The sequence below is a fragment of the Glandiceps talaboti genome, chromosome 16 (genome assembly GCF_964340395.1).
Source record: "Glandiceps talaboti chromosome 16, keGlaTala1.1, whole genome shotgun sequence".
In the NCBI taxonomy this organism is placed as follows: Eukaryota; Metazoa; Hemichordata; class Enteropneusta; family Spengelidae; genus Glandiceps; species Glandiceps talaboti.
Genome location: NC_135564.1, coordinates 22,907,465 through 22,929,193, shown reverse-complemented (window position 1 = coordinate 22,929,193; position 21,729 = coordinate 22,907,465). Strand labels below are relative to the sequence as shown.

At 38.7% G+C, this 21,729-nt stretch overlaps 1 protein-coding gene across 1 annotated transcript in view; it reads left to right on the top strand.

The window, feature by feature from the left end:
• LOC144447225 (protogenin-like) overlaps window positions 1-19,113 on the top strand; it is a 122,809-nt gene extending 103,696 nt beyond the window's left edge. Inside the window, exons 15-17 of the mRNA XM_078137127.1 lie at window positions 3,051-3,240; window positions 4,308-4,514; window positions 18,424-19,113. Coding sequence (XP_077993253.1) covers window positions 3,051-3,240; window positions 4,308-4,514; window positions 18,424-19,038 — 1,012 coding nt within the window. The 3' untranslated portion in view covers window positions 19,039-19,113. The remainder of the gene's footprint in view (window positions 1-3,050; window positions 3,241-4,307; window positions 4,515-18,423) is intronic.
• The last annotated feature ends 2,616 nt before the right edge of the window (window positions 19,114-21,729 follow it).

The window sequence follows — 21,729 nt, the reverse complement described above, 5'->3', positions numbered from 1 at the left end:
ATCTCCATTCAATCACATTCAGAGCTATGTCTGATTGCCAATCTCCATTCAGTCACATTGAGGGCTATGTCTGATTGCCAAGCTCCATTCAGTCACATTGAGAGCTATATCCGATTGCCAATCTCCATTCAGTCACATTGAGGGCTATATGTCCGATTGCCAATCTCCATTCAAACACATTGAGGGCTATGTCCGATTGCCAATCTCCATTCAATCACATTGAGGGCTATGTCTGATTGCCAAGCTCCATTCAGTCACATTGAGAGCTATGTCCGATTGCCAATCTCCATTCAGTCACATTGAGGGCTATATGTCCGATTGCCAATCTCCATTCAGTCACATTGAGGGCTATGTCCGATTGCCAATCTCCATTCAGTCACATTGAGGGCTATGTCTGATTGCCAATCTCCATTCAGTCACATTGAAGGCTATGTCCGATTGCCAATCTCCATTCAATCACATTGAGGGCTATATGTCTGATTGCCAATCTCCATTCAGTCACATTGAGGGCTATGTGCGATTGCCAATCTCCATTCAGTCACATTGAGGGCTATGTCTGATTGCCAATCTCCATTCAGTCACATTGAGGGCTATGTCTGATTGCCAATCTCCATTCAGTCACATTGATCAGGGCTATGTCCGATTGCCAATCTCCATTCAGTCACATTGAGGGCTATATGTCCGATTGCCAATCTCCATTCAGTCACATTGAGGGCTATGTCCGATTGCCAATCTCCATTCAGTCACATTGAGAGCTATGTCCGATTGCCAATCTCCATTCAGTCACATTGAGGGCTGTGTCCGATTGCCAATCTCCATTCAATCACATTCAGAGCTATGTCCGATTGCCAATCTCCATTCAGTCACATTGAGGGCTATGTCTGATTGCCAAGCTCCATTCAGTCACATTGAGAGCTATGTCCGATTGCCAATCTCCATTCAGTCACATTGAGGGCTATATGTCTGATTGCCAATCTCCATTCAGTCACATTGAGGGCTATGTCCGATTGCCAATCTCCATTCAATCACATTGAGGGCTATGTCCGATTGCCAATCTCCATTCAGTCACATTGAGGGCTATGTCCGATTGCCAATCTCCATTCAGTCACATTGAGGGCTATGTCTGATTGCCAATCTCCATTCAGTCACATTGAGGGCTATATGTCCGATTGCCAATCTCCATTCAATCACACAGTCAGATAGTTAGCCTGCAGTCAGCACAGTAGGGAGTCATACAAAGCAAACAAAGATAAGCAGTCGTTTGGTTTTGAATGCCTCATTTGCATACAAGTCAGTGTTTTTTTCAAACTCTAATAACATTTCACGGTGAATTTACAGAAACGTAATTTTTTCACGAGATTGTCAAGGACATTCAGAGGGTTCCATTGATGTGTTTTTTGTGTGATATTACTATAAAGTAACTGGGTTCTTGTCGATTCAAAAAATCCTGTATGGTTACACCACCATGATCTCCAAACAATGTATTACTTTTTAGTGTTTCCATGTACTCCACTATTTCAAACTACCCATATAGTTAGAGGAACACTTCAACTACATTACCTATGAATGTCAATCCATTTAAGTTTGCGTGAGGGCCAAGTCCAACCTTTTTAGGTAGCAGTGCAGAGAGGTCACACTGTATCAATGAGTTTTCAGTGGTGGTGGGTGTTACGTAACAGCCACATTGGGGTCATCTCTGGTCATTTACTAAGGATTCTATTCTACTGCACACTTTTCTTACAGCTGATACTACATCTACAGTCAATATCATTTGTCCATGGTCGAGTTGTAGTTTCCCTTTTTTATATTATACAATTTCAACAGTTTTATCAACAATCTGTATAGGAATCAGGAGGGGTAAATGAGAAACTCACACTTAGTCAGTGTTGTGCATGTTTTTCTTCAATCCTTTACACAGTAATATATCATGGGACAAATGTTTGCGCATACTTCCACTTCACATAGTATAGCTGTATTTTGTTCTGTTTCATGAAGACGGTACTATTGTAAATATATTGTGAAAGTTTCGAGCTGGTATCTCTCTTAGAAATATCGAAAATGCTCTTTTGAAATCTTTGAGTTTAGCGTGAGTGAGCGTTCACTGTGGCGGTTAATTTCAAATTAATTCGTTTGATCTTGCCGGCCATTTCCGCAGGCTAGCGATCCGACTGCACATTGAGGGCTATGTCCGATTGCCAATCTCCATTCAATCACATTGAGGGCTATGTCTGATTGCCAAGCTCCATTCAGTCACATTGAGAGCTATGTCCGATTGCCAATCTCCATTCAATCACATTTAGGCTATGTCTTCTATGAAGACTTGTTATACCCTGCCTGACTTTTGGTTTTCATATCGAAGGGAAATAGCAAATTGGTCAATAAAGTATTTAAAATATTGAATCTAGAGACACCATTCAAATTTGTGCAAGAACTTCGGCATACAGCACAGCAGTCGGGAATAATGTCTTCTGAAGTTAGTACAACATACATATTTGATTCAAGTACATGTAAATAATAAACACAAATTTATAAAGCGCCTGATATCCATCAAAAGATGCCCAATGGCGCTCCCAGTTCACATGAATGCTCTTTGGAATAGATAAGTTTTGAGTTGGCTTTGAAGATATCAACAGTAGGTGCGGTGCGAATGTCAAGGGGGAGATGATTCCATAATGTGGGAGATGAGTGTGAGAATGACCGGTCTCCATATGATTTGAGTCTGGTCTTGGGTATGTGGAGTAGTTGTTTGCTGCTTGAACGGAGTGATCTGCCTGGGTTACTTTGCTGAATGAAGTCGGAAATGTAATGTGGGGTCTTTCCATGTAGCGCTTTATATGTATCTGTCCCTGTCTCATCAGATATGATCTCTCTGCTAGTATCTCTATATTTCACCTTGTCGTTGGTCTTTTTGGTAAACACTGTGATATAAATAAACCTATTTCATCTATTTCTCACTCACACAGAAATAAAATATGAAAGGAGGGGGGAAGGGATTTGTCTTGCTTGTACAGAGAAGGAAAGTAGCAATCCATGGTTGATCTATTTTTCAGGAAAGGATTATTTCCTCTTTGTAAGCCTCAGACCTGCAATGTCCCAGTGCCTGTTTGTAATAGCCATATTCCTAGTTGTCATGGCAACAGACATGTGCAAAATTATGGGAATGCACAGACAGAAGTGGAATTAGAAAGTTTCACACCAATGTTAACCCACTTACCAGAACCAACTAACTTGGACACTAAGGTGAGTAAACTAGAATTCTACAAGTTGATCGTTAGACTAAGAAATTCAGTCAAATTTGCAGTACTTCCCAGAGTAAGTATGCACCTGTTTATATATTAAGATTTTTGACCAAAAAGACACATTTGTAACCCCAATTTGCATATTCCTGTTGGAATTTATCCAATAGGCAAAGTAGGTATAAAAATGTGAATTTTTAACAAAAACTTATATCTCAAAAATAGACTGAAATCCTACAAGTTATTTTGTTCAAAACATTTTGACACAATTGGCCCTAGCAACCATGACAATGCCCTTAGTAACAACCAAATGCCAGTATATTTCGCGAAAATAACATCATCTGGTATGTAAATGTGCCTAGCAACAAGACCACGCCCATAGCAACAGCCAAATGATCACATACATTGCAAAGATAAGTTATTAGTCCCCGCCGGACGAAGTCCAGGAAGGGGACTTATGGATTGTGTTCCATCCGTCTGTCCGTCCAGAGCCGTTTCTTTGAGATGCCTTGACCGATTTTTTTCAAACTTAGTACAGAGGCAACATACAATGGCATACATATGCATGTCAATTTGTTTCATGATACGATCCAATATGGCCGACTAGCTGCCATTTTGTTTGCAAATTTTCCCTGTCCAAAGCCATAACTCAGACATGTGTGAACAGATCTCATTCAAAGTTGGTATTAGGACAGCGTTCTATGACATACATGTGTATATTCATTGTTGTCGTGATACGATTCAATATGGCTGCCTGGCAGCCATTTTGTTTGCGAATTTTCCATGTCCAAAGCCATAACTCAGACATGCTTGAACAGATCTCATTCAAAGTTGGTATTAGCACAGTGTTCTATGACATACATGTGCAGATCCATTTTCGTCGTGATGCAATCCGCAGTTTTCATGTCCAAAGCCATAACTCAGACATGCTTGAACAGAGTAGTGATATCAAAAACAACCATATGAGGCCAAACAACATTAACCAGGTTTGAAAATGACAACATACACTGCCAGTTCCTTAAAACCCAATCATAGCGGGACTATGTCATTCTCAATGACTTGTTTTTACAGGGTGGTAATGGCACTCTTATAAACGGGTATGGTCCAGTTGGTTGCCAGAGTAATGGCTATCTACCTCAATCCTACAGACTGCAACATCAGTTGCCAGGCAACAGCAATACCTCCATTCCTGTGTCTACCTCATCATCATCAGCAGCAGCAGTATCAAGGCCAGGGGATGACAGAGATATTGTCACAGAGAGTCTTAATACAACTAAGGTTAGTACAGTATAGATACGGATATTGAGACCTTGAGGACACAATATAGATTTTCAGCCTTTACCCAACCGCATTGATACTGATGGGTTATAAATCCTATCTGATTCATTAGACACAGAAATAAACTTAGAGCTGTAGTTTCTTGTCAGATGAAGTGTTAGACCAGTTATCATAATTGAACTGGTTCAGTTGTGCTGTAGGCATGGCAAAATATTTGTGTGTATGTGTATGTGAAGTCCATGTAGTTCATGTAATTACAGTCAAAAATGGCAAGTCTAATTGCCTATTTGATGGGGACTGTTCTGAGAATTTGTTCAAATGAAAATCATCGCATCAGTATGTTAAGGTAAAAAGAAAATTGATTTTGGGAAAAAAAATTAAAGTCCCAAGTTACTCAAAGTTGAGATGTTCATAGAGAGATGAAGTTTTCTGCATGGGATGGTGATCCCCTCAGTGATATACAAATTAGGTACAAAAATGTGACCTTGGTCAAATATTTACACTTTAAAAACTATTTTGCAAACTAACCAGATTATCAATCTTTAGGCTGAAATAGTAATTTGCCAATAAACTTGAAAGTGTGTTCACTTAGATATCATTTATGTTGCCTGTGATCATATATGGTATCAGCACAGAGGGCAGTGAGCATGTACTTGATTAATCGATCGAACGATTTATTGATTGATTTATTAATTGGTCGAATGATTGATTGATTGAATGATCAATTTTTGTGGTGTAATATAACTTATTTTGTGTGTGATATTGATCAATTCACTCATTGAGTTTTGTGGTGATAGAAAACTTTTTTTCTCTCTTTCCCTGTCTACATTTCTCTCTTTCAGCTGTATGTAATTCTCTCTTTATTGACTAAATAAAGACGCCTTGTCCATTCTTCTCCTCTTATCTAAATTAAAACACCCCTAATCTTATAATTGGCGAGAGATCACTTACATTTACAGTTTGCTTTATCGCTCATCTTCTGGGAGATTATCACACTGGACAAACACTCGATCATGCATAAACAAGTAAGAAAGAGAAAAGGGATGTAACTCCGATGCACTGTGGCTTGTAGTCTTGCTGCTAGACCCCTCAGGCTTTTCTGCTCACTGTCAAGGCGACCAAAGGTCGCTAGTGAGGGCGACAGCCTGAACTGATCTAGCAAAAGTCGAAAAATTCCTCTGAGCTAATTTACATGTTGTGGGCTGGGCAATGTATGCATACATGGTATTCTGTTCGACTATGATACTTACCTGTTGGCAAAATACTGATGGGTAACCCGCATTAATTCCTCCAATCCATGCCAAGAAATTTTTGGCCCCGCCCCCTCCACCATACCTGGCTCCATATTTGGTTAGCTTAGTCTCCCGCCTAAGTGGCAGTTAGCGCATGCGTACTTGTGTCTTTTATCGCATGGCGTACAAGTGTGTAGACGGATATTGTTTTTGTCTTCAAGTACCTCCCTCCAATTCCATTATACACACTGGTTTTTCCACTTGGTTGGCTCTTTGGTTACCCTAAAGATCCTAGGATTACAGCTAAGTGTCGATTTATTGTCTCTCTCTTTGCGATTGAGATTTGTTGTGTGTTTTTCTTCTCCGTGCAGACGTCCCTTATATACGGACCTCATTGCCTTACCGTGTTGTTGTTTTTTCAGTCATTCGTTTCGTCATGACTAAACCTAAGAAGAGAGGTGTGTGTGGTCATGACATGCCTAAGCAGGATTGTCATTCCGTTTGTCTGTCTTGTCGAACGTGTTCGCACTCCAAACCCTGTGAAGTTTGTTCTAGTTGGTCCGATGAAATTTGGCGTAAACTAGGTAAACAATCAGACAAACAACGGTCATCTAAGCCGAGTGCTTCTGTCACTACTCCTGCGAGTGTACGGTCTTCGACTTTAACGGTAAGTTCTTCTGTCACAGCGGAACCGAAGTCAGGTAAGCTTTCTTCTAGTTCTGTTGTTTTAAACCGTCCTTTTCAGGACGAACTGGGTAGTAGTGCTAGTGGTATGCGGTCCTCTCTCGGAGAGGGCTCGACGACCGTAGACACTATACAGCTATCACCCCCTAGTAACGTTCCTCGAGTAGCGGTCACTTCTCCCTCTCCCCTGGGGGAAGGGTTGAGTGTACTTGACGAGTCGTCACAGCACTGTGATTCTAGTCGTCATAAGGCTACGAGTATTTCCGAGTCGAACGCTGGTCCAACTCGTTCAGTCGGTCGAGAGATCTCCTGTACTGACGTAACCGGGCCTGGTGTAGCTACTACCCACGTACCTCCTCGCTTTCCAGTCTCAGGCTCGCCAGCTAATCGGACTGATTGTATTGAGGGTACGCAGACTGGTTTATCCGTTCGCAGGGATTTTCTGAACAAGCTGCCTCAGTCATTGCCAGACCACAAAGAGACAGCACCCTCCATACCTATGGAGAAAAGTGGAAAAGATTCTCTGATTGGTGTCGTGGAGGGCAGAAGGATCCTCTCGATCCATCTCCCCAGACAATAGCAGATTTTCTCTTATTTCTGTTTGAGGAGAAAAAGTATGCAGTTAAGACTATTATGGTGTATCGCACGGCGATAGCCAATACGGTCAGAAGCATCGGGGGACCAGATTTTGGTCAGAATAAGATCTTATCAAACATGATCAGACATTTTCTTATTCAACGCCCTCCTAAACAAACGCCACTACCTCAGTGGAGTTTATCCTTGGTTCTTAGAGCACTGAGAGAACCCCCCCTTTGAACCACTTCATTCCATCTCGCTTAAAGCCCTTACCTTTAAAACGGTTTTTCTCCTAGCCCTTGCATCAGGCCGGCGTAGGAGTGAGATCCATGCATTGGATACTCGTTCGGGTTTTATTCAGTGGAGAGGGGATCAGGTGATCTTGCGCACTGACCCTAGGTTTCTGGCCAAGAATCAAGTTCTAGGATCCTTGGCTCAGCCGATCATCATTAAAGGTATTGATTCCTTTGTGGGCTCAGACCGCTCAGAGCGTCTTCTTTGCCCCAAAAGGTCCTTACTTTGGTACCTTAAACGTATCAAACTTTTTCGAGGTAGTAGGACTAGACTTTTTTTGCCTATTCCTCCGTCATCCTCTGACATTTCTCCAGCCATTATATCCAAATGGCTGGTAGAAACTGTGAAGTGGACTTACAAAGTAAGTTCCAGCTCTGCTTGTAAGTTAGAGAGAGTCACTGCACACGAAGTCAGGGCTCTCTCGGCATCATGGGCTTTGTTCTCAGGGGTACCGGTAGCACAGATTCTACAGGCAGGAACCTGGCGCTCCCCAAACTCCTTTATAAGTTTTTATATCAGGGATATGACACAGGAAGCTAGCAAGCTTCAGTCATTAGGTCCCTTAAGTGTCGGGCAGTCGGTAGTTGTAAATCAAAGATTTTCAACTAGATAGGATATGGTGGTAGACTCCCACCTCCTTTCAGTCTGACACATTCGGGTTTTTACCCATCAGTATTTTGCCAACAGGTAAGTATCATAGTCGAACAGAATTGAAGTTTCTACCGAATCTAATTTCTGTGAGACATGATACTTACCTGTTGAGCTCCCTCCCACCTTCCCCCCAGTCTCCTTGTGAAATTTTTGTCCTCTTGGAGCGATAAAAGACACAAGTACGCATGTGCTAACTGCCACTTAGGCGGGAGACTAAGCTAACCAAATATGGAGCCAGGTATGGTGGAGGGGGCGGGGCCAAAAATTTCTTGGCATGGATTGGAGGAATTAATGCGGGTTACCCATCAGTATTTTGCCAACAGGTAAGTATCATGTCTCACAGAAATTAGTTTCGGTAGAAACTTCAAATCTATTCAATAACCCATGACCTCTAGGATATGTATATTAACACACATGGTTAGAATGTTTATGTTGTTAGGATTTAGATACTTCATAGTGTTTGTATTGTAATCTGCTTTGTACTTCTATGAGTATCTTTTGTTATTCTGTGTATATGGTGTGAACTGTTTCTTTTGTGTAGTTATAGAAGTCTGTGTTTTGTTTTGCTACTAATAATTAGGGGCTTCACACTAGCAGAAAAAGTCCAAACTAAGGCCCCTCAAACTTATAGTCCGGACCAAATGTACTGTGTGAGCACATTAAATTGGTCTAAGTCCGACTTTTAGCACAACTGAACTAAAGGTTCATGGCAAAGTGTCTGTCTGTCTGTCTGTCTGTCTGTGGATGTGGATGTGTGTGTGTGTGTGTGTGTGTGTGTGTGTGTGTGTGTGTGTGTGTAAACAACTTAAAGTCAAAAACTGCTGGGCCGATTGCTTTAATATTTGGTGGTCATGTTACTTCTGGTGTCTAGTTCGGAAATTGTTCAAATGAAAATGATTGCATCAGAGATATGGGTTTTCGGTCAATAAAAATTTAAACTCCAAAAGTACTGGGCAGATTGGCATGAAATTTGATGGGGACATTCTTAGATGTGAGTAAATTAAGATTTGTTCATGACATGATGATTCTCTTAGTAATATGCAAATTAGGGCTAAAAATGTGTCTTTTTGGTCAAAAACCTATAATTCTACAACTACTCAGCAGAACAGGCTGAAATTTGAAAGAGATGCATCTGTGGGTGTATAGATAAAGAACTAGTAAGCATATAATGATCTCATCAGTAATATGCAAATTAGGTGTAAAAATGTGAATTTTGGTCAAAAATTTATATCTCAAAAAGTACTTGGTCAATGAGACTGAAACTTGGTGAGATGTTTCTAGAAGTGTTATTCTGCAGATTTTCTTCAAAATATTTTGACGCAATTGGCCCTAGCAAACATGACCACGGCCTTGGCAACAACCGAATGGCAGTATATTTTGGTCAAATAACAACATCTGGTAGGCAAGTGAGTAAACATTCAAAAAATGTATGCAAATATCCCTAGCAACAAGACCACGCCCATAACAACAGCCAAACGGTCATGTATTTCACAAAGATAACAGGGATTAATAGACAATTGAATAAACATTCAAAAAATGTATGTAAATTTGCCTAGCAACAAGACCACGCCCATAGCAACAGCCAAATGATCACATATATTGCCAAGATAACAGGGATGAATAGACAATTGAATAAACATTCAAAAATGTATGTAAATTTGCCTAGCAACAAGACCAAACCCATAGCAACAGTCAAATAATCATGTATATTGCAAAGATAATGTCAGGAATTCATACACAAGTGAACAAAAACATTCACAAATGTATGCAAATATATCTCGCAACATGACCACGCCCATAGCAACAGCCAAATGATCGCATGTATCACAAAGATAGCAACATGGTTGGATAGGCAACTGGATTCAGCAAATGAACACCTATTGTTAGCATGGACTAGCATAAGGATAAACATTTTTTAAAAACTGTACAGTTGTGCTACAACGCCATTGGCAGTATTTTTTTTAAGTCCGGATGAAACAGGTGGACTAAGTCCGGACCAGATTTGTATGTGTGAACGCATTTAGAGCAGACTAGGTCCTAAATCTTGGTGCATATTCATTAGATCGAAACCTAGACAATGAACAATGTGTACATTTCTTTCAGTCTTTTGTTTGTTAATTTATGCATGTAAACTAGGTGTCTTCATGTAAAAATTTTCCCTAAAAGTTTAAAAACTCGTCTTGTTTTTGGAAGGACTACTATGATAATATTTCGCCAGCCCCAGCTTTACTGTCATGTCAGGAAAGACAAGAACTTGATGAAAGCTATTCAGATATAAAGAAACCAAAATTGCAAAACCAAAATGGTGCTGTTATGTGGAGAGTTGTGTCTGTGGTCTGTTCTAGTACTAATAGCAGTATAAACACACTCACATTTTGCTTTGGGCGGGAGGGATTTGTAGAACATTAGTGCATGAGTTTATTAGTCCCCGCCGGACGAAGTCCGGGACGGGGACTTATGGATTGGGTTCCGTCTGTCCGTGCGTCCATCCGTCCGTTCGCAGCCATTTCTTGGAGATGCCTGGACTGATTTTTTTCAAACTTGGTACTGAGCAACATACAATAGCATACATATGCACGTCAATTTGTTTCATGATATGATCCAATATGGCCGCCTAGCAGCCATTTTGTTTGCAAATTTTCCCTGTCTAAAGCCATAACTCAGACATGCTTGAACAGATCTCATTCAAAATTGGTATTAGGACAGTGTTCTATGACATACATGTGCATATCCATTTTCGTCGTGATACGATCCAATATGGCTGCCTGGCAGCCATTTTGTTTGTGAATTTTCCATGTCCAAAGCCATAACTCAGACATGCTTGAACAGATCTCATTCAAAGTTGGTATTAGGACAGTGTTCTATGACATACATGTGCATATTCATTGTTGTTGTAATACGATCCAATATGGCTGCCTGGCAGCCATTTTGTTGGCGCAGTTTTCATGTCCAAAGCCGTAACTCAGACATTCTTGAACAGCTAGGTCTAACTTACTTGTATCTAGAACTAACTTACTTGTACCATTTGTACAAGGTACTAGATTACAGTTGCACACGTACACTAGCGTTGGCATTTGGTCGATCGTTACGTAAATTTGAAAACACCAAAATCGTTACATAGATGACAATTTTTTTTTTACAGATTACATGTAGGTCTCGTGTTTGGACTCCATAATCGGGAAAACTTCAAAATTAACAAGTATCGCACGGACCAGCACGGACTAAGCTTTACACTTCCATACTTACTGTACACTAGGTAGCTAGCTATGTGCGATCTCGAGTTTGGTAGAAATTTCATTGATGTTGCCGTTATTTTCCTTCCATTTTCTAATTCTTCGAAAGTATGTTATGGCTGTTTTATGATTGGCAGGGTTCGTACGGTCCTGGAAAACCCTGGAAAACCCTGGAATTTCAAACCCTCCCTGGAAAACCCTGGAAAACCCTGGAAAATGTGCCCTACCCCTGGAAAACCCTGGAAAATGATCATGACCAATCGATCAATTAATATTGACGATCGTCATGTCAGTGCTCGAGCCACCCATTCATATGATTCTGAATCTCATAAATGTAAAATGTCGAAAATATTTTCAAAGTCTTTCGCCACGGTGGTGAATCAAAATTCACGCCGATTAGACCCAGTCAAACGATCGTTCCACGAGACACTTTGCCCCACAGACCGTGCCTATGCGTAGTTGAATGGGCACCGCAGTGTTTGTTTCGATCTTGCATATTGCTACTCCATCTCCCAGTCGCCATTTCAGGGACATGATATTGTAAACAGTCCCGGCCAGGGGTAACATTGACAGTAGGTCTGTTAACAAGATTATCGTAACATTGTAGCGAGTATCAAAGCATCATCAACCACGACTAGAAATTGTTACAAGTTCGGCGCACGAGTCCGACATACTACTACTAGAAACTCAGGCATGGCAATACTACGGCCTAGGGAAGTGCAGTTGAATTTCCGGGTTGTGGAAGTACGGTTTTGACTTTTATGTCGTCGATAAATGGGTATTTGTGTTACATGTTCTAAAAGAATAAACTACTGTTTTATGTTTTCGGTACAGTAACATTCGTCAGTGGTCAAGTTGAGTTGAGAAATCACGATGTTCCGCAACTCGTGGCATCCATACATAAACATCGAGACGCTAGCGATGAATGTATTCAGTTATTCATAGCTCGAAATTTCGTAACGTAAATGACGTTTTCATTCAAAATTTTGAAGAAAAAAATTATTTATTTTTCTGTATATGTCTGAATTAGACTGACGAATGCTGCGACTCAATCTTACACGATCAGTGTACCAGCTTGACGAAACGGCTACTTAGGGGAGAACCATTTGATTTCGGGGGGGGGGGGTATGGAGGAAGTAGGTACGGGAGCAATTTTTTTTCCAGTCAGAGTGACAGCAATTTTTTCTTTCTACTGTCAGTCCTGCATCAATTTTTTTTTTTCAAATGGAGTAGCACTGCAAATTTTTTTTTAATTAGTCATTACTTTAGTGTCAACACCCCTGGAAAATGGCCAAAATCAATATGAATACCCCTGGAAAACTGACGAAAAACCCCTGGAAAGTCCTGGAATTTTGTTTTGCTTTAAGTGTACGAACCCTGGATTGGTTAAACTTGTATTTCCAAACCCAATGTCTCATCTCAGAAAACAGCCAATAAAATCACAAACATGTGCTTCTCCGAGTTATCCCGATGTGTACGAGTACCACCCCAGCTATTTCAAAACAAACGCTACAATGCATACGTCGTGGTGGGGTGAATACCGAGTCTAGTTTGGTCTTCGCTCTATCTCGGTATGTTTTACTACGCTGTCAGTCGATGTCATTTACATGACGAGGGTTATTGCCGGATAGTGCCAAAAACATGTGGAAACGATTTCTGGAAAGAATTTAATACGATTTCTCAACTTTCAAATTTGAATGAAACAAATATTTTCTGATGCCTCCATGATTGTACTTGTAGTCTAGTTAGTTCACGTTACGTTCATCTCCACAGCATGCACAGAGCTAGAGATCGTAGAGAACAGTCGGCAGGTATAAGGAACTAGACTAGGCAGTGATGTATGATCTATGTGTACAACATAGACAGTTGTCCTTGAGATTTGAGGATAATTACAGAAATAAAAGAGTTGCCAACGTTAGATTTGTTTATGAATTATATCACTGCACCCGTAATCAACGTCGCTTATCATCAGAATCAAATGTCGCACTAAATGTATCAAAAATGTCTTGCTTCCCAGCCATCAGAAAATTTAACTGAAAGTATTGGAATTCTTGATCGAAACATATTCAGTCATAAAATCCTCAGGTTTCTGACAATTTCCAATACTTGTTACAAGAAAGACTGCAGTCCAAGAACATTTGGTTAGCTACATGTATTACATCTGATGCCATATTCGTGACACGCACGATCATTGTCCAGTTTGCACCACATGGTGTGCCTCACCTCCTGTACGTGCATGTAACGTATGTCTAGCTTGTCTGTCAGTGTCACATTTTGCTTCCACTCTTCAGTTTTCTCAGATGTTTTAAGAATTTAAAAATAGTCAGTGTCTGATCGACAAAATTTCTTTCCACTGAAGTTTAGAAAACATTTAGTTCTACTCTACATAAACATCGTGTTGTTGCATCATGAGATATCACAGTGACCTCATACAAGGCTTCGCTTCGCGCTTCCTTCAATGTCCGGTCCCCATGAAACTAGTTTGAAGGCTTTCGCTAGTGATAGCGTGGCCAGTCTTGTTTTACCGTGTAATCGTCAAATGTTTTCCAAATAATTAAGAATTACTTTCTTTATTTTTACACTTTGGGTATTTCAGTTGCTATTAGAACTTCTATCTAACGGCATTGTAATGCTTCTTCTAAGCAAATGATAAAAAATCAGATAAATAAAAGTCATTGAATGTGAAACACTCGACATTACAAGTGTTTATGTATATCTAGTCTAGCCATTTTGATTTTTTTTGCCATAATATGGGGACATAATATTTTGACATTTATACCCACAGACACTGACAATTAGTCAGTAAGTGTGAGTAAATATCAGTAAATGTTGGTTAATAAGACATGTACACTGTAGTTTTTGTTTACTGATGTCTATTACAACCACTAGCAATGTATTTTTTCACAATGCTGTTGAGTTTTATTCACCTGTTGACTACGCTCGTCATAGGCTACGTGCTAACCATGTCGCCTTATGACGTCATAAAATCCTGTGGTCTAGGTGTGACCGGAAATACCCGAAAACTCTCGAGGTAAATCCGAAGTGAACTGACTGAAAAAAGATCATTTTAAGGTATTTGCAGATGCTTTTTTAAAGTTTTAAAACCAATGAATCATGTTAAATTCTTTGAGGAAGTTTTTGAAATTTCATCTTGTGATTATATTTGATTCCAAGGAGTACAGTTTCAAGTGATATCAATCACCTTGCCAGAAACAGCGACTGCAACAGAGATGTTCGTTCTTACGTTCACAATTTCATTTCTGCGCAAGAATGCATTTGTAACTGGTGTAGTGCCATGTCAACTGTATTGACAGATTTTATTAAAATATGGCATTAACCGTAGTAATGCAATGTTTGGCGTTGACGAAGCAGTCATACAGTCTCTCAACTATGATAGTTTACTGTAGCTGACAGTCACAAGTATTCCAAATTTCGCCAATTTACCAAGACAAAACATTGAGAGTCTGTTGTATAAAGGCCATTTTCATAAACTTGCTGTGATGACCCATTTGTTATGGATATATTCCAGTCAGTTGAAGTTATAGAACGTAGAAGTAGCGAAATTTCTAAACGAAACACACATGAAGTGGATGAAATACACTTCCCAGCGCCAACAGTAGCAAAAATATAATATATTTTATGATTTATATACTTATAAATTTGTGGTGCTTGACAAACCTCCACATCAACCAATTTCTTGTGACATCGATTATAAATCTTGAAAACATTACTTCAATACTAAATTACTTGTACCTGTAATTTCTTGGTTTTATAACATCCGACATAGCTTTGAAGAACACCTGATACCAAATTATAGACATCATCATGTACACAAGATAAACAAAAATGCGCTGTAGTACGTACGGCATAACATGTGACATTTTGTTAACGAACAGACGATGAGCAAATCGTTGTGACGTCAAGCTATTTCAAGTTGACTGTACAACCACAAACAAGGAAGAAATTTGTCTGTGGTGGAGAGTACGTGCTCAAAATCCAGGCATGATTAACCTAAATCACATTGGAATATAACGTGAAACCTGAAATTCTGGAAACTACTGATACAATATTACGCACTGATGTCAACTCTGAAGTCTCGTTCAAACGGTCACTTGGTTTATTACAGCATTGTAATTTATTTATTTCAGCATTCACCAGTTGATCAATCTATTGATGTTGATTAAATCCTTCTATTAACGTGAAAATCAAAAGTTTTAACGAGAATAATTATTCAGCAATAGATACATGTATAGTCATTCCTTGGAGTAATTACCGGTATACTGTCAGTATAATTACTCCAAAGTAACTCAAAACAGATTTGTACATTTTTCACATCATGAAACACATGAAAGCCGCTGTCAACTTGTTCATCATAGTCACAGTGCAGTGCATGTTTACCATAGGCACTTGTTTCCCGAGACATGTATCAGAATATATCAGAATACAATAAAATATCGATAATAGTGGCGTGTAATAATAATAATCAGTCTATGTAGTCATGCAAGTAAACTCAGGGCAGCTTGATATATTGTGGAATTTTGCTGGAAATAAAATACATGCCAACATGGCTTTCTTATAGCGATGATTTTGACGACATTATCTTATACATCCATGATTATGTGTACTCGAACCAGGATGTGATGATGCACTGCAGCCTTAAAATGGAAAATTTTACTGTATGATCGCACGTCAAGTATCAAAGTCTATGCATTCGGAGAGGGGTATGTGTTGAACTATTTAGTGAGCTGGGCATTTGCTAACGTTCCTTCCATAAATATTTGTAATAGATTGATAATTGAAAGTGAATTTGGTTGTGTTCAGAGGCAAAACTTGTTTATACAGTGAATTTTCCCGAGTGGAGCCACTTTCTCCTGATAACGATTGGTACCATTGTCAAAATGAACGCATGTCACGAACGAAAAGCACGGTGAGGTCTGCCATGCATTATCATTGTACAATGTATCATGTCGTTGTGTTTCGTTGCATGCCCTTGAATAAATACCATCGCCAGTCACACATTGAGCAGTTTATATAGTTCCAAATATCAAATATACTTATAAATGTTACAGATACAACCACCGTGACTTGTGATTCCTCTGTGGCTGAGGCAACAATTTCAACATGTACAATGTATTGTTTTCACTACCGGTGATTGACGATATACGGTAACTTCCATTGGTTTTATTTTCAATTCAGGGCCGAAAATCAATAGCTAGAAAGTAGCACGAAAGTAATAAAAAGTGACAATGTGACACTTCTGTATGTCATACAAAATAAACTTGCCGATACAACCAGAAACTATATACAACAATTGCACAATAATTATAGCTTTCAACTTTCAAGGATAACAAACATAGCTCTACGTTTGCCTACGCTACGGAAGGTAGATACTTTGAACGTGTCCATAATCACGATCACAAAACCATTGAAAATTTTCCTAAACTTGTCCTTGATAGTGATCACAAATAAAGACAATACAAGTGACAAAAGTATGCGGATGTACTAAATCAAAGTATCCTCCGACTTGGCTAAAGTTCACCCGGGAAACTTTCTCATGTTTATTCATGACACTTACCTCCATCGCAGCCATGATAGTGAAGTCACGTCCCAAATTCTCGCGTGATCTCGTCTCTTAAATGACATGGCAATTTGTGCGGTAATGACGAGAGGTTCAAAACATTTTGTTTACGATCGAATTATTCTCTGAAGCCGTACGTCGTTACAAGGGTCAATTTGACTTGCATCCGTGGACAGTATTTGAAATATTGAAAAAAATGACAATTTTAAACAATTTTACAACTTTAATGTGAGTGATCTCTCACAATTATAAGAGTAGGTGTGTTTTAATTTAGATAAGAGAATGGACAAGGCGTCTTTATTTAGTCTCAGACCACTAACTTAGTGGTCTGAGATTTAGTCAATAAAGAGAGAATTACATACAAATAAGAAATCAATCAATAAATCGGTCGATCCATCGATTAATCAATGACATGCTCGCTGCCCCCTGTGGTATCAGAGAAAGCGTGATAAGTCAGACTGTCCTTGTGTCATACCAGACTGTCCTTGTGTCATACCAGACTGTCCTTGTGTCATACCAGACTCGTATAGAACTTGTAATTGTCACCATCCCATGATTGACCCTTTCTTCTATATTAATGAACTATACTTTGTATACAGTATAGTTCATATACCGGGTACATTTTCTCCTGAAATGTATTTGAGTCAATTATTAAACATCACTTCATGTTATAAGCCGGCATTGCTATGTATGTTGTATTATAGGCACATATTGTATATCCCAATTAACTGTACAATAGGACTATATTGTCTATCCCAATTAACTGGACTATATTGTCTATCCCAATTAACTGTACAATAGTGTTGGACTATATTGTCTATCCCAATTAACTGTACAATAGTGTTGGACTATATTGTCTATCCCAATTAACTGTACAATAGGACTATATTGTCTATCCCAATTAACTGGACTATATTGTCTATCCCAATTAACTGTACAATAGTGTTGGACTATATTGTCTATCCCAATTAACTGTACAATAGGACTATATTGTCTATCCCAATTAACTGGACTATATTGTCTATCCCAATTAACTGGACAATAGTGTTGGACTATATTGTCTATCCCAATTAACTGTACAATAGGACTATATTGTCTATCCCAATTAACTGGACTATATTGTCTATCCCAATTAACTGTACAATAGTGTTGGACTATATTGTCTATTCCAATTAACTGGACTATATTGTCTATCCCAATTAACTGTACAATAGTGTTGGACTATATTGTCTATCCCAATTAACTGTACAATAGTGTTGGACTATATTGTCTATTCCAATTAACTGTACAATAGGACTATATTGTCTATCCCAATTAACTGTACAATAGTATTGGACTATATTGTCTATCCCAATTAACTGTACAATAGTGTTGGACTATATTGTCTATTCCAATTAACTGTACAATAGGACTATATTGTCTATCCCAATTAACTGTACAATAGTATTGGAATATATTGTCTATCCCAATTAACTGTACAATAGTGTTGGACTATATTGTCTATCCCAATTAACTGTACAATAGTGTTGGGATATGTCTTGCAATGTAGAAGACTTGTCTATCGTAACAATTACAATGGACCTTTTTAATTGCAGCCTGTAATCTCTTCCATCACAAACTGAAAAGTTATAACTTATATGATGGATCTTTTTCCTCTACAGATGATTGAAGGGAACAGTACCCTTCTCACTGACATTTCATATTGTCATAGTGGTGATGATGAAGATCCACCCGGTGACGTTACAACACACATTACCTGTAATGCTGCCCACCATGACAGGAATAGTAGTGATACTGAACCCCTACCTCAGCACAATGTGAACTGTAGTTTGTCTCATCTCCCTGCCTGTCACATAATGACAGACTTACAGGATCAGACTGACATCAATCAACAAGGAGCTGCACTTTTACAAAAATCTTCCACTCAGGGTCATCATGGCAATACAGGTGTTAATCATTGCCATACTTACAGTGATTCCACCACAAGCCCCCTGCTGTGTCCAGCCGTGGATAATGTTGCACATGACTCAGGGATATACGAGTCAAACCTGAACTCAAAACATACATCATCAGCTGATACAGTTTGGGAAAGGCGGCCATTTCCTGTTGAGTCAGAATATGAAGCCCACCTCAACAACCACAGTGGTAGTGAATCAGAGGAGGAAAGAAGACTGACAAGTTCAGAGCTAAGCAACACACAAACCATGGACAATTCGGAAAGCAAGAATAGTCAAGATACCTCACCACACTTCATTGAGTTTGCACTAAATATGTAAGATTGTTTTGTGATTTATTGTAAAACATAACATTATGTATAAGATATTATATGCCTAGTATAGACAATTTTTTAAATATTTAAATACAGGGCAAGTATACTGCCTGCACAGAAACTTTTGGCAACAAGGTGGAAGTGTTGTAAGCAACACATTTCTTGTGTGTTCTCAGATGTTTGTTTAAGTATTTTTAAAAAGTATGCTTAGCAGCTGTTCCAGGTTTAGAGACAGATTACCTCATTTCTATGTTGTTATTAGGTGGAATTCTAGACCAAAAGTCACATTGTAAGAGTACATCATGTGAGATCTTAGGTGATGTGGAATGTGATGAAAAGATTGCTCTACTAAACTGAATACCAAACAGCAGCCCAAAATACAGAATGCCAATTTGAGTCTTTTGATTCGGAGACAGGGTTCACATTCAACATTTCACTCAAGGGTCAAATAATTTACCATGTATATTAGGGCTGAATCAGTCAGTCTTCTTCAGCTGTTATTGTAGACAATACATTGATGTAGATTCCTCATATGACCATTCTTCAGCTGTTATTGTAGACAATACATTGATGTAGATTCCTCATATGACCATTCTTCAGCTGTTATTGTAGACAATACGTTGATGTAGATTCCTCATATGACCATTCTTCAGCTGTTATTGTAGACAATACATTGATGTAGATTCCTCATATGACCATTCTTCAGCTGTTATTGTACACAATACATTGATGTAGATTCCTCATATGACCATTCTTCAGCTGTTATTGTAGACAATATATTGATGTAGATTCCTCATATGACCACAGGAGGGCATTGCATATTATCGGTAAATAGCAAGACAGTTTGGCATCAGGAAAAAAGAAAATTAGAACAGAAAATCTTCTTCTATTATGAACATGTGGACACACCATCAACCCTGAAAACACCAAGCTGAAATGTGAAATACTGAGTAATAGAAGCAATCAAAATTAAACAGCAATGGCCGTCCCAAGTAGGGATAAGATATCTGTAGTGTACAACACCCTCCTGCAATCATATGACAATCTTTGCCATTCAATAACATACAATATTAACAGTTGAATAAGCCAAGTGATTGAACCGAAATAGACTTACTAAATTATTTATGCTCTGATGTCAGAATTACTATAATAGAAATCCTTAGTAGATATGAGGAGCCGAAATCAAGTCATGTCAGATCTGAGGAGCTGCCATTGTGGGAAAGTGATTTGAGAAACAAATTTTAATTGGATAATTTTGTGATTTACTTGGATTATACCTTTATTTTCTTTTGATTTTGTTCCATTTGATAATTTGGTATTATTAGCTCCCAATGGGCACAGCCTGGAGGGGGGTTGTAGGATGACCCATGACCATCCCTCCAGCCATACATGTGTCCATCTATCTGTCCATCCATGGCCAGCAATATCTCTGACACCCATGACTCAATTCTAACTAAACCTAGCAAAAACTGTGAAACACGTCATTTTATTTTGTGACCTTTGACTTTTATGATAAAATAGTCAGCATACTTGTGATAAAAATACACACTTTACCATATCTCAAAAGGTTTCATATAAATGGACACCATTCAAGCGTCTACCCCCCACATAACCGATAATAAGCTTTCTAATTGGACCTTGACCTGGACTATTATTGTAAAAGCAAAGAGCCAAAATTTGCCTCTTTCTAACATAACTGAAAACAGAGACTCAATTCAAGTATATATACCCATATTTACAAAGTTAATCTACCTTTTTATACCTTGACCTTTGACCATGACCAGCATCTTCAAGGTCAAATGGCAAATTGCTGAATAACATGAAGATTTGTAGCTGTGTCTGTACCTCTATATTTGTTGAGTTAAGCCATGTGTCATTTGACATTGACCTTCATATTCAAGGTCAAGTAGCACATTTTAAATATCTTTGAAATTTTTAAACCAATAGACATCATACAAATATGTACCAATACATTGTTTAAGTTATATGCGTTTTTGGTCAAAAAATGTGATTTTGGTAAAATGAAACTCAAAAACGTCTAGGCAGATTCACCTAAAATTTGGTGAAGATGTTGATAGGGATGTGTAGACAAAGGACTGTTCTTGACATGGTGATCCAATCGGTGATATGCAAATGAGGATTAAAAATGTGACTTTGCGGAAAAAAAATCAAAATTACTGAGCAGATGGGGCCGAGATTTTATGGAAATGTTCTTTGGGGTGTTTAAATTAAGAAGTATACCTGACATGATGATCCCATCAGTGACATGAAAATTAGGGCTACAGATGTGGGTTTTTGGGGTCAATAATCTATAATAAGTCCAAAACTACTGAGCAGATTGGTCTGAAATTTAATGGGGATGCCTATGGAGATGTGTACATGATGGTGTATTCACAACATAATGAGCACATCGGTGATATGTAAATTAGGTCTAAAAAATGTCAATTTTGTTCAAAACCTTATATCTTGAAAACTACATTGTGAATGGGGTTGAAACTGGGTGGGGATTTTTCTGAAGGTGCTATTCTGCAGTTATTGTTTGATAACATATTGACAAACTGGACCCAAGCAACCATGGCCATGCCCTTTAGCAAGAGTGAAATGATGATGCAAGTTACAAAGATAACAACAGGGACAGGTAGGCAAGGGAATAAAGAATCTTAATAATAATTGATTAATAGGCAAGCAAATAAACATT